The sequence below is a fragment of the Rhinolophus sinicus genome, linkage group LG13 (genome assembly GCF_036562045.2).
Source record: "Rhinolophus sinicus isolate RSC01 linkage group LG13, ASM3656204v1, whole genome shotgun sequence".
In the NCBI taxonomy this organism is placed as follows: Eukaryota; Metazoa; Chordata; class Mammalia; order Chiroptera; family Rhinolophidae; genus Rhinolophus; species Rhinolophus sinicus.
Genome location: NC_133762.1, coordinates 50,720,043 through 50,734,103, shown reverse-complemented (window position 1 = coordinate 50,734,103; position 14,061 = coordinate 50,720,043). Strand labels below are relative to the sequence as shown.

The window sequence follows — 14,061 nt, the reverse complement described above, 5'->3', positions numbered from 1 at the left end:
ATGTAGTCAATTCTTCATCTCTATTTTTGGAGCAATCTTTCCATTACTGACTTTTGGCCAAGTTGAGGGGTTCAGTCATTGAAGCTTGGAAAGAAGTTAGGTGTTGTGCTTCCATTCTTTTTTTTTTTTAGGCAGCAATGAAGAAAAAAAAACTTGCCCTCCTAGACATAAAAAATGAGAGACTTAGAGAGTGATTAAAATCACTAATCCTGGTAATAAATCCTTCCAGGTCTCCCTTTCCAGGTATCAAGCTCTCAGCATTTAATCTCGTGTCTCCAGTCAAAAACTGATTGTATTTTATTATTTATCATCACCTACCTGGCTATGTCGTATACACGGTCTGCAATCCGACTTCCAACCTGGTGGATTACAAGAGGCAATGATGTACACAAGTTAAGACGAGTAGGTTTAACAGAGAAGAACACTCTTTTTCCAGTATTCAACAATCCATAGGTTACTTATGTTTCAACATGTTTATAAATACTTCCCTTTATCCCCTTTTCAATTTGAACACAGCAACTTTCTTTTCAAATTCTGAATAGGAACATAAGAAATTAAAATATCCCAGGAAACAAATCTCATTCTCATTCATTCATTCTCTGTCTCTCCCTCTGTCTCTCTCCATATACATATACATATATATATTACACACACACACACACACACACACACACACACGGGGGTGCCAAAAAAATGTATACAAGTGGACACTTCGGTCAATGTTGCTCAAGCAGTGGTTCACTGTAATCAGAAGCATCTGGATGCTGATGGTAACCACTTTGAGCACCTCTTGTAATTGCAGAAGTCAAACGTGACTTCTTTTCATCTTCTGTTATCAGTGTATATTGAGTATTACAATTTTAATAGTTGTTTCCTTTCTTAAACTGTGTATACATTTTTTTGGCACCCTCTGTATATGTCCTTTATATTCCAAGCACTATACGATCGTCAAGGATGAAAAGCAACAGGAACATAACAGGCACATTATTGTCCACCGACATTAGCATGAAGTATGTATATGAAAGTGAAAAATTATTTAGTTAGCTGAGGTTTATTACAGATCAGTGTATAAACTTAATCACTTAATAAAAACTATTATCTGATGACTACTAACAAATTTTATGGAACTCCTAAGTTGAGTAAACAACTTTTCTGTGCAATATTTACCAATTAGAAAAAGTCAGCCAAATCTGAAGAAACATCCCATCCCCTTCCCCAATGCCACCCCAACTTAAAAGAGGTCATAATGCAGGTGCCTCCTTTTGCTGGGCTAGCTTCATCTGGCAGGAATAAAGATGTGGGAGCATAGAATTCCCCACATTCTACTCATTCCCTCATAAACACCCCAGAGTTTCTTTTAGGACTTGAAAATTCAGAACATACTCGTGTTTGCTTTTGGTGGGGTAAGTAAGGGAAGGGAGGAAGTACAGAAGAAGTCTTCCCAGCGGAGTCCACTTTCTACATCATTCCTAATATGAATACCTTGTATTTATTATAAAAGAACTCTTATATAATTTATCTCATTTATTCTAGTCCTGCACATAGGCATGGCCTCAGTCAAATTGTAATCCAGGAGCTTTTCTTGAAGAGTGGTTAGGAATGCAAAAATCTTCTAAGTACATGCCATCATGAACCCAGAGAACAAAGTCATCTGATCAGGCCAGAGCTCTAAGCAAGGTAGGAGCTCAGTAAGTATTTGTTGCCATTGACTTGAAGGAGCTCATTATGCTTGATTTCAATTTTTCTCCAACCGGAAGAAACATTTACTTAGGTCTGAGCTAGGTAATGCCTGTTTAATTCAAACGAAACCCTCAGTCCCTAGTCCACCTGAGCAGAAAGGAGGGGGTCTCTCAAACCAGCATAGACAAACCAGAGATCTTAATGTATCTGAATTTGATTTTCCTATAACATAAATCAGATTACTCCACTGCTTAAAACCATTCAATAGCCTCACATTCCTCTACAGCAGTGCTGGCCAATAGAAAAACAATGAGAGTCACATGTGTAATTTAAAATTTTCTAGTAGCCACTTTAAATAAAGTAAAAAGAAACAGGAGAATTTAATTTTCACATACTCTTATTTAATCCAATATGTAAATATATTTTCAACACGTAATCAATATAAAAAGTTATTAGTGAAATATTTTACATCCTTTTACCATACTAAGTCACTTACACTTACAGTACATCTCAATTTGATTAGTCACGTTTCAAGTGCTCAATAGCCACATGTGGCCAGAGATTACCACAGGGAATGGGCAGCTGAGAGAGAGAAGAAAAGGCCCTAATATCCTGGGCCCTCCCTGACCTCCTCTCCCTCTCTCCTTCATTGGAGGCATTTCGACCTCCGGGGCTCTGCGTTTGTCTTTTCCTCTGCCTATAAGGCTTCCTTCCCTCTCCCCTCTCAGCTTGGCTAATTCCTCATCAAGTCTTCTGCCTGAGCAGCCTTCCCTGCCCAGTGCAGTCATTATACCACTTCACTTTATTATCTCATCTTACTTCTTTAGCTGGAATTGCACTTTTTGTTCACTGTCTCGCTTCCCACAAGAATGAAAGCCCATGAGGGAAGCGGTCTTTCTTTGCCTTGGACAAACTCAAGCACTATTTGCTGAATGAATGAATGAACGAATGAATAGCACCTTACAAATCTCCGACCCCGGCCCTTCAGTGATTACAGTAGCCCAGACAGGTAAGGCGCTGCTCAAGGTCACACCGCGAGGAGAGGTCGATCGGGGACTGACCAGAGCTCCCGGACCCGAAGCCGAGGCTCGGCGCCGCCCGGCCCCTCCTGACCCGCAAACTCACTTCGTCCTTCAGGTAGTCAAACTTCATAGTCTCGGGCTGCCGCGCCGCCCAGTTCTTCTGTTTCCTCTTCAAATCCCGGTCGAAGATATTTAGGGCTCTGGGCGAGGTGCTGCCCGGAGGAGAGACGCCAGAGGTGGCCTTTCTGAGACCAATGTTCTTCCCGGGAACCCCCGCAGTCGGAGGTCGCCTGCACAGGAGGCAGAGCTGCATCACCCGCTGCATCTCTCTGGATGACGCCAGTTGCAGGCGCTCTTGTCAAGCGCATGCGCCACCGCGGCTTCGGCGATTACTCTAGGGCTCTTCGCAGACGAAAAGTGAAGTAGTTTGGCCCAGTTCGCGTGCCGTTACGGCGGAGCGTCACGCAGAGGATTGTGGGTGTGGGTCCCACGTGAGTCTCGGAGAGGGATTCGAGGAGGTGAGTGGAATTGGGGTTGGGCAGTGTAGCGCGCGGAACCTGTGTCTGACAGGGTCTCCTTCGGCTTCGTATGGGCTGCGCCCTCCCTCCTTGCCTTTCCGGCCTCATTTTTTAGATTCCTTGGTCCTCCTAAGGGTCCTGTAGAGGGACCTCAGCCCTGTAGCAGCGGCGAAATAGATGTTTGGGAGTTGGGAAGATCTTGTTCTAGGGCCACCCTGGTGTTCCCCTGTTAGAGAGTGGGTATAAGGGGAGAGTGGACTACGGAGATGAGGGCGGGCGTCGGAGGGAGATCAGGTCACCCTCTCCTCTGTATATCGGACGTTTGTCGAGTGCTCTCGTTCTAAACATTTACATCATGCATTACCTCTGACAGTTGGATGAAATGGTACCTACCTCGTAACGGTGTTCGGAGGCTTAAATGCGTTAATATATCAAAAGTTCATACTAGTAAGAGCTCGCCATTATTAAAACTTTTTAAGTGTGTAAATGGATTATTGAAACCTTTGATTTTTCTTTCTGTGTAAAAAGTTGTTTTCAATTTTAGGGGAAGAATGAACAGCTTTATCGTCAAGCCTTACTTTTGAAACAAAACACCACTACCCCGTTTGATTAGTTGATTTTTGCTCGTAATAATCAGTGACTGTTGTTTTGGCTCTTTGCAAAAATCAAATCTAGAGATAGTAAGCCATTAGTAACTACTTTCAGAAAACAATACTAATTATGTACACACCTATATTCCAATATATGTTAGGGAGAATCAGCCCATTTGGGTCTTGGTCACTTCTAAAACAAGAAGTGATATTTATTAACTAGAGTAAGACTTGACCTCGTTCTTAAAGGATGGTCAGATCTAAAGAGAACTTTGTGAACTAAACCTGACTGGAGTTTGGTCTGTTTAGTTATGAGACTAGCCTTGTGGAACTAAAGGCTGTGTGAAGTGGCATGAGGTAAGTATTAACAGAATGGGACCAAAATGTGAAGGAAAAAATGAGACCAGTTGAGGCTTGGGTATGTTTTAATTACATTAGCTTTTAATTTGTAACACAGACAGGTATAGAAATATAAATATAGAAATTCTAATTGCGTGCAATTGGCTAGTAAGCATTTGCCATGGAATTCTGCTTGCTTTTGCCTTAAATTTATTTCTTCAAATGCACTGTAATTGAAATGATAGTTTTTGGTTTTCTGCATGCGATTCAGAATAAGTTTCTAAATGAAACTAGACTTATTGCCTTTATTTGCATTTAACTTAAACTATATTATGAATTAATATTTTCCCCCAAAGCATCTAATTTAATTGTATTACTAACTCCTCATTATTGTAACATTTGTTTTCTTTTAGTATTTCATTTCTTCAAGCATTTGTCCAGAGATTTAAAAATGGCATCCAAACAAGAAATAATGAGTGACCTGCGGTTTAGGCGGGTTACAAAAGACCCGAGATTTTGGGAAATGCCAGAAAAGGATCGAAAAGTCAAAATTGACAAGAGATTTCGAGGAATGTTTCATGACAAAAAGTTCAAGTTGAATTATGCTGTGGATAAAAGAGGACGTCCCATCAACCACAGCACTACAGAGGACTTGAAACGTTTTTATGACCTTTCAGATTCTGATTCAGATCTCTCTGATGAAAATAACAAAGTATTAAACCAAAAGAAACTGAAGAAGAAAAAACCCCAAACTAAAAATGAAATCGAATCAAAAAATCTAGTTGAGAAAAAGAAAGAAACCAAGAAAATTAACCAAAAGGATTCTGGAAATAAAAATGATTTAGATAGCTCTAACACAATTCAGAAAACGAAAAACTCATGCAAATCTAAGAAGGTAGATTCAAAAATAAGTCCCAAGGAAGATAATGAAAAATTTACACCAGAAAGTACAAAAGGTAAAAAAGAAATTGCTCAACATAATACAGACTTGTGTCCCAAAGGAAGACTAAGGACAGTAGACTCAGGTACTTCCAAAATTGTGAAATCTCCCAAGGTCAAGAATTCTGAGACAAAAAGAGAAATACAATCAGGTTCGTTGGAAAAAATTAAGGATTTTTTGGTATTACATTTTTATTCTGATCTTTTTAAAAAGTAAGCCTATGTAGTAAGTATTTTCATAGTATAATGGGAATTGTCAAGTGCTTATTTGGAAGTATAAAGGTACGAAAGAAAAAATACTATATAATCATTATTAATTTTTGATTTGGTGCTATTATATAATGGCTAGAAGAGAGAAGAAAATTTGAGTCATGAAGCTAAACCGTGAATTTGATTGGTGGGCCCTAGTGAGAGCTGTATTCTCTCATTGGATAAAGTGTTATATGTTTTTAGCAAGTGATAAGAGTCGTATCTGAAGAAAGTAGAGTTGGGTACTCACTCATGCCTTCATTCAACTACTTTAATGACTAATATTTGGCGGGTAGAACAGAATATGAGTAAGACATGGTTCCCCTTTCAGAGCTACTGCTACCTTATATAATGTCTGTACATATTAGAAGAAAGTATGCCCTTATGGACACACAGAACTCACAGTTTGGTGAGGGACACCACCTTTGAGTGAAGCCACAGGTTCTTTTTTCCTGGGCAAATATGGGTTCCCTGCAGAGTGCATAGCTTGGTGAATGGAAGTGGGCCTTGATTTCAGCCTTTCTAGCCTTAGCTATGCAGTGGCCCTGGTTGAAAGCAGCGTTGTACAATAGAAATACATAATTTTGAATTTCCTAGTAAACGTTAAATAGTAAAAAGAAACAGGTGAAATTAATGTTATTAATATATTTTATTTAATCCAATGTATCCAAAAATATTTTAGTGTGTAATAGATATAAAAAATTTAATGGGATATTCTACATTTTATTTCATACTAATCTCAAGTTGGATGAGCCACATTTCAAGTGTTTAGTTGCCACATGGTTGCTGGCTACCATATTGGACAGCACAGATCTAAAGTGGAAGAAATTAGAACTATAATAAATAGAATAATTTTAAGTACGAAAGATGTTCAGCAGAGGAATAACAGAATTTGGAGGAAGAGATCACTCAAGTTACAGTAATCAAAGAAAAATTCATAGATGAAGGGTTATTTGGGTGGGGGTTTTGAAAAATTAAATGTGGAGATAAAAATTTGTAGACTATGCTAATGGAAAGAACTTTGTGAGCAGAGATATAGTTGGACATATTCAGAAGAGATCACTATTCTCATTTGATTAGATAATAAGGTCTGTAATGTGGTGAGTGGATAATATAGCTAGAAATGACTGTTTGGAACATAAATAAGAATCATCTGATTCTAGTTCATATTTATTTACATGTTTACTAAGCTTATTAAAATTTTGAGTCTCATCTGGCAGCATGAAATTTTGAGTTTAGGTGTTGCTGACAGTGATGTTGTAACTGAAAATTGGTATGTTCAGATGAGTCAGTCAGATGAGTCAGTCAGACAAAGGCTGATTGTGATTATAGGACCCAAGGAAGGTAGGCATCAGGAAAAGGCAGAGAGAAGTCCTTATAGGCTGAGATCACATTGGGAAGGCAGGAAGTGGACAGAATTCTCTCTAACTGGGATTAAGAGATCAGGAGTGGGATCCCATTCCATTTGTAGTGGAACCAGGCAGCAAACTGAGTTATAAGGAAAATGTATAGGAGTCTGGTTACTGAAATTGGAGAATGAGGTCAAATGGAAACAGCAGCAAGGTTGGTTTGATGCTGAGTTTGTGAGGTAAATTAGTCTAGCATCCTTTAAATTTCACTAGATTTAGGGCAGTGGATTAATATAATATATCCATATAATCTTTGGATTGATTTTACAGAATCTTTTTACATATCCTTAAGTTTCTCAATAACCATGAGAAATTAGGATATATTAGTCAGGAAATAGGTTAAGATGATTTTAGGATACACTGGGCTTGGCCTGCAACTCAAGTCTTTGAGTCTTCCTCCTCCACATGTTGCTTGCTGTAGTTTACATTGGTTCCACAGTCTAGAAAAGGCATTATCTGTAAGCAGGGATTAAGTGTGTCCATGTATGACCATCTTTTGTTGGTTATTCATTCATCAGTTATCATTCCAGCAACTACTGTGTGCCACGGATTTTATTAAGAGCTATTGTAAAGATGATGTGAGGAGTTGCCATTTCGTATTATGTGTCATTTAAAAATGTTGATGTCCAGCACTTGCACTGCTAACAATTTAAGTAAATAATTTGACATCTGTGCAAAGAATGTGCATTGCCCCATTGTTTTTAAATTTATAAAAATGGTAACATTAATCATTAGGGGATTGATTAAGTTATGGTATATCCAAACATGACTATGATATATGCAGTTTTAAAAATAGGTTACAAAACAGCATTAATGGTATGACCAGCTACTTAAAGATAAATTAGTGGATATATGATAGAAAACAAACTTAAGGTGTTATATACCAAAATAACTATCCAGTTATCTCTGAATGAAAAATTGCTCAACATAATGAAAGACACAATGTCCATTTATGACTAAAACAATAAATAGGTATAGAAGGATACCTATTAGTATCATAATTAACGGAGTCATCATTTCTTTATATTTTCAAAATTATTTTGCAATGAGCATTCATTACTTTTATAATTAGGTAGAGGGTGATAAAGTGTTTTGTTTCGTTTTTTTTTAAGTAGCTGTACAAGTAGCAGTGTTTATGATCACTGCTAGAGCATTATCTAGCATAAGGCTTTGAATATGGTGGGCACTGAGCAAAGATTGAATAAATACTCTGAATGTACTTGATATTGTAAAAAATATTAAAATATTAGATCTCTTTAAATCTCCCATGTATCACACCCAAGGTGTGATACGTGTACCATGTCGTATGTGAAAAGATACCAGGTGAAATGATACTCAAAACTTTTTTTCATGTTAATAGTTATGTATTTATTCTAACATCTTGGGAAAAAATGTAACCACCACATCCCATCTGTGATTTCAAGGATATATATTTTTTTTAATTAAAGTTTATTGGGGTGACAATTGTTAGTAAAGTTACATAGATTTCAGGTGTACAATTCTGTAATACATTATCTATATATCACATTGTGCGTTCAGCACCCAAAGTCATTTCTCTTTCTATCACCATATATTTGATTCCCTTTACCCTCATCTACCACCCTCCTCCCCCATTAGCGTCTGGAAACCACTAAACTATTGTCTGTGTCTATGAGTTTTTGTTTCTTCATTTGTTTGTCTTGTTCTTTTGTTGTTTTCAGATTTATATACCACATATCAGTGAAATCATATGGTTCTCTACTTTTTCTGTCTTATTTTGCTTAGCATTATGATCTCAAGATCCATCCATGTGGTCGCAAATGGTACTATTTCATCGTTTCTTATGGCAGAATAGTATTCCATTGTATATATATACCACAACTGCTTTTCTAGTCATCTATCGAAGGACACTAGTTGTTTCCATGCTTTAGCCACCGTAAGTAAAGCAACAGTGAACATTGGAGCACATATGTCTTTATGGATAAATGTTTTCAGATTTTTTTTGGGTAGATACCCAGGAGAGGGATTACTGGGTCATATGGTAATTCTACTCTTAATTTTTTGAGGAACCTCCACACTACCTTCCATAGCGGCTGCACCAATCTGCATTCCCACCAACAGTGTATGAGGGTTCCTTTTTCTCCACAGCCTCTCAAGCACTTGTTACTATGTGTCTTGGTGACGATAGCCATTTTAACTGGTGTGAGGTGGTATTTCATTGTGGTTTTTATTTGCATTTCTCTGATGACTAGTGATGCTGAGCAGTTTTTCATGTGTCTATTGGCCATTTGTATGCCCTCTTTGGAGAAATGTCTCTTCAGGTCCTCTGCCCATTTTTTATTTGGATTGTTTGTTTTTTTGTTCTTGAGTTGTATGAGTTCCTTATATATTTTGGATATTAGCCCCTTATCGGAGGCGTGTTTGTAAAAATCTTCTCCGATTTTGTTGGTTGCCTCTTTATTTTGTCAATGCTTTCTTTTGCTATGCAGAAGGTTTTTAGTTTGATATAGTCCCATTCATTTATTTTAGCTTTTACTTCCCTTGCCTTTGGAATCAAATTCATGAAATGCTCTTTGAACCCAAGGTCCATAAGTTTAGTACCTATGTTTTCTTCTATGCAGTTTATTTTTTCAGGTCTTATGTTTAGGTCTTCGATCCATTTTGAGTTAATTTTGGTACATGGTAACAGATAGCAGTCTAGTTTCATTCTTCTGCACATGGCTTTCCAATTCTCCCAGCACCATTTATTGAAGAGGCTGTCTTTTCTTCATTGTATGTTTTGGCTTCTTTGTCAAAAATTATCTGTCCATATTTATGTGGGTTTATTTCTGGGTTCTCAATTCTATTCCATTGGTCTATGTGTCTGTTTTTCTGCCAATACCATATTGTTTTGATTATTGTTGCCCTGTAGTACAAGCTAAAGTCAGGGAATGTGATACCTTCAGCATTGTTTTGTTTTTTTTCCTTAGGATTGCTTTGTCTATTCGGGCTCTTTTGTGATCCATACAAATCTGATGATTTTTTTGTTCTATTTCTTTAAAAAATGTCATTGGGATTTTGATAGGGATTGCATTAAATGTGTATATTGCTTTGGGTAATATGGTCATTTTAACAATGTTGATTATTCCAATCCATGAACATGGAATGTCTTTCCATTTCTTTGTGTCTTCAATTTCTTTTAAAAATGTCCCATAGTTTTCAGTATATAGATCTTTCACATCCTTGGTTAAGTTTATTCCTAGGTATTTTATTCTTTTTGTTGCAGTTGAAAAAGGAATTGTTTTTTTAAATTAATTTTTCTGAGATTTCATTGTTAATATATAGGAATGCAATGGACTTTTGTACGTTGATTTTGTAGCTGGCAACTTTACTGTATTCGTTGATTGTTTCTAATAGCTTTTTGGTGGAGTCTTTAGGGTTTTCTATATATAGCATCATGTCATCTGCAAAGAGTGACAATTTAACTTCTTCATTCCCAATTTGGATGCCTTTTATTCCTTTCGCTTGCCTGATTGCTGTAGCAAGGACTTCCAACATTATGTTGAAAAGCAGAGGTGATAGGGGACAGCCCCATCGTCTTCCTGAACATAGAGCAAGGGGCTTCAGTTTTTCTCCGTTAATTATGATACTGTTTTCCTTCTATACCTATTTATTGTTTTAATCACAAATGGATGTTGTATCTTGTCAAACGCGTTTTTGCATCTATTTATATAATCATGATTTTTGTCCTTTATTTTGTTTATGTGGTGTATCACATTGATAGACTTGTGTATATTGGATATTATTAGAACAAAGCTAATTTTTAAATTTTAATTTAAAATTCAATTTAATGAAAAACATCAGTGATATGCAAAAATCATGAAAATAGTATGATAATGACTAATGCTTGAGAAATATTGCAGTAGTAGGTACAAGTAGGTCCCCAAGGTGTTATTTCTGAGCATGTTGCTTTAAAGTAAATTCTGATGGTTATAGTAACATTCTTTCACTATAGTGGTGGTGTTTTTCTGATCCTATTATAGAACTTAGCATGATCCCTTTTTTTTTTGGCTTTTTCATATCTACTAGCTAGTTATTTTTCTATTCCTCCCCCCTCTTGTGGTACTAAAATGAAAGCCCATTTCCTACTTTTCCTCCTAAAAAAATCCTTCCCATTTAGTTTCAGGTCAAATGACATCTTTATGAAGTTTTACTTATTATAAATTCCTCTCTGCAGGCAAATTGAGATGTTTCTTTCTCTGTGGTGCTTTAGAACATAGCTTTATAAATAAGTAAACAGTTTCTTTTTGTTTATGAACCCATCATCTCCCTTTTCCCTTCCCCAGCTAAATGATTTGTACATAGTAGATACTTAAATAAATATTTGGTCAATGAATGACTATTATAAGATTATAGGACCAAGAGAAAAACTAAGTTCCAATTTCATTCCTGGTCTTAAACTAAATTTCAACTTAAAGATAAATAAAACATACAAGATAAGATCTATCTACAAACACACACACACACACACAGAGTAGATAGAAGCACGTGATTGTTTTTGAATTAGAAAATGAGCCCTTTCAGAGTTGTGAGGACTTAAAATGTCCAATTTAAGTGACAATAGTCTTTCACTCTTCGTATATTGCTAACCATAAATGAGTTACAAAATTCAAGATTTAGCAGAAAAGTTATTATTTTGGTCTCTTCATAGATGATGTTTTTCACATCACAACTTCTATTATCACTACATATGAACAAGTCAAAAATTTTCTCTCCATCCCAGACGTCTCTAAACTATTGACTCTACAGCCAATGGCCTTCTAGCTATGTCTCCTATGACTCAAAGGTACTTCAAATTCAACATATCCAAAACTGAGCTCAAGATCTACTACCAAACAAACTGGTTCTCTTCCCACATTGCTTTTTTTTTTTTTTCTATCTATCCAGCTAGCTCTGCAAACCAAGAAGCTAGTACTCACTTTGACAGTTCCAAAGCCCCATACCAAGCCCATCACTAGTACCATTGGTTTTACCTCCTGACTCTGAAACTCAGAAGTGACTGCATTCATCTCTCTACATCTCTACTGCCACCAACTTAGTACTATCCTTCTAATTCTCTGTTCACATCCACTCTTGACTCACTCCAGTCAGTTTTCTAGAGCATGGTCAAGGTGATCTCCTCAAAATGCAATTCTGATGATGTCTTTCCTTCTGAAAACAGCAGTGGCTTTTCGTTACTTTTACGACAAAGTCCAAACTTTCTACGTGGTTTTTAGATAGTGTAATTTTTTTAGTTTAATTTCTTACTTGACTCTTTGCTATCTGTAATCTAGGCTTTTTTTTCCAGCTTTTTTCTATTAGTCAATCTTTCCATATGCTTTTCTTGCTGTTTGGAACATTTCCTTAATCTATATTTGTCTAACCTTGACTACTTAATTCCTCTTCATCCTTCAAATAGCAACTCAGTTATCACTCACTTAGAGACCCCTATTACGTGTTCTCATAGCATCATATAACATTCCTTGGCTGGTTGTAGTTGTAGTTACACTTTTTTTATATGCATTGGTTTGATTTTACCGGTATCTGTCCATCTGTCCTCTTTACTAGACTGGAAGTTCATTGAGGACATTGATTGCTTTTCTTTTGCCAATGATTGTATGTATATTGAACACCTAGCACATAAAGGTACTCCATAAATATTGAATTAATGTATGAATCTACTTATATGACTTGGGTGTATATATTAAGATTTCTGTTAATTAACTTGGCGAGGTATGAATTTTACTGAATTTATATTTTCCTTTAGTCTGTTTCATAGAAATTATATTTTTACTGTATTCGAGGTCAAAATAACTTGGATTCAATGTTTATATTTTCTTAATTTCTCCCTCTAACTTTTTTGCAGTGGTTCCACTCATAAACGCAAAAGGGAGTGATGGTTATGAAAACTCAATTAGTGGTGAAATGTTTGATAAAGATGCTCTGGAGGAAGATTTAGAAAGTGCTAGTGAAATTGGTGATGAAGAATCTGAAGATGGAATTGCAGGCATTAGTAGAGCTTCAGCTGATAATGATGATGATGATGAGGATGATGAAAATGAAAATGATGAGGAGGATGAATATGACTATAGTGAAGATAGTGATGAAAGTGACAGTGGACCTGATCTTGCAAGAGGCAAAGGGAATATAGAAACTAGTTCTGAAGATGAAGAAGATATGGTAGATCTACTTCCAGAGGAATCCGGTTTTGAGCATGCTTGGAGAGAACTAGATAAAGATGCTCCTCGAGGTGATCAGGTATACTTTTGAATAAATAAGATCATTTGTGAAGAACACAGTACAAGTAGCTTTTATGGATGATAGAACTGATGTTGATAAATTGAGAGAAGCTTTATTGGTAAATGATACTCTTGATGATTGTGATTAAAACTTTTTCATATGGAATAGATCTATATAAATTAGATGTCTGTTCAAGCAGATAAGGAAGAAGTTCTACATAAATAATTAAAAGTCACATAAAATTTTTAGAAAATATCTTGATTTCAGATTCTGTTGTACGTGTTAAAAATGATACAGGGTACCTACCACATTCAACTTCCTTGTTCATGCATGGGTGGCAAAATAGCTTGACAAAATCAGCTCATCATCATGTTTTGATTCAAGAGAGAACGAAGAGAAAGTACTCATCTGTTGACAGATTTACTGTTGTATGACTAATCACAAGTTCTTCTTTACATGTTGAAACGCCTTAGATAAATATGGGTGATTTTCAGAATTTGGGAGAAAGAAGGCATTACATTTTTTGTGTCTTTGTTGTGCAGGCATTGGGAATGACATAGATTATATAATATAATTTTTCTCATTTCTTAGATTACACGTCGATTAGCAGTTTGCAACATGGACTGGGATAGATTAAAGGCAAAAGATTTGCTGGCTCTGTTCAATTCATTTAAACCTAAAGGAGGTGTTGTATTTTCTGTAAAGGTAAGAATTGGTTTTATTTTGAAGTAAATATTTGTAAGTGTTTTATGTTCATTCTCATTTTTTTTAAGTGGTAGCTTTTCTTTTAAGGAAAATAATTTGGAAATTGATAATACAGTTAGGCATGAAACTGATATAATAGGTATAAAACTTGAAGATGTAAAATTATTATTTTTGATGGGTTATATGATTGTGTATAATTTAATAACACAAATAAATCAATTGAGAACTTATTATAATTCAAGCTCAGTAAAAGGATAGAGTATAAGATAAATATTTAAGAAATAAATTACATTCTTTATTACCAGTATTGACCAATTAAGAAAAAAATCCTATTTTTATTAGCATCAGAAACATATAAAGTTCTTGGGAATTA

The 14,061-nt window shown here is 36.0% G+C and overlaps 2 protein-coding genes across 10 annotated transcripts in view; one reads left to right on the top strand and one right to left on the bottom strand.

Annotated features, from left to right (window-relative positions):
- NDUFAF5 (NADH:ubiquinone oxidoreductase complex assembly factor 5) overlaps positions 1-3,027 on the bottom strand; it is a 37,601-nt gene extending 34,574 nt beyond the window's left edge. For 5 of the 7 annotated variants that reach the window (XR_012491377.1, XR_012491378.1, XM_019752047.2 and 2 more), the window contains exons 1-2: positions 2,806-3,027; positions 319-359 (exon numbers count right to left, since the gene is read on the bottom strand). Coding sequence is in view for 3 of the 7 variants with exons in the window: in XM_019752047.2 (XP_019607606.2) it covers positions 319-359; positions 2,806-3,027 (263 nt within the window). In the remaining 4 variants the exon portion in view is untranslated. The remainder of the gene's footprint in view (positions 1-318; positions 360-2,805) is intronic. The other 2 variants (XM_074317995.1, XM_074317994.1) reach the window with 1 other exon arrangement.
- A 70-nt stretch (positions 3,028-3,097) lies between these two features.
- The window catches only part of ESF1 (ESF1 nucleolar pre-rRNA processing protein homolog), a 68,233-nt gene continuing 57,269 nt past the window's right edge, over positions 3,098-14,061 (top strand). Inside the window, exons 1-4 of one of the 3 annotated variants that reach the window (XM_019752046.2) lie at positions 3,098-3,220; positions 4,563-5,240; positions 12,610-13,001; positions 13,575-13,688. In XM_019752046.2, the coding sequence (XP_019607605.2) occupies positions 4,601-5,240; positions 12,610-13,001; positions 13,575-13,688 (1,146 nt within the window). In that variant the 5' untranslated portion in view covers positions 3,098-3,220; positions 4,563-4,600. Of the gene's footprint in view, positions 3,668-3,717; positions 4,168-4,562; positions 5,241-12,609; positions 13,002-13,574; positions 13,689-14,061 lie in introns of those variants that run through there. The other 2 variants (XM_019752045.2, XM_074317992.1) reach the window with 2 other exon arrangements.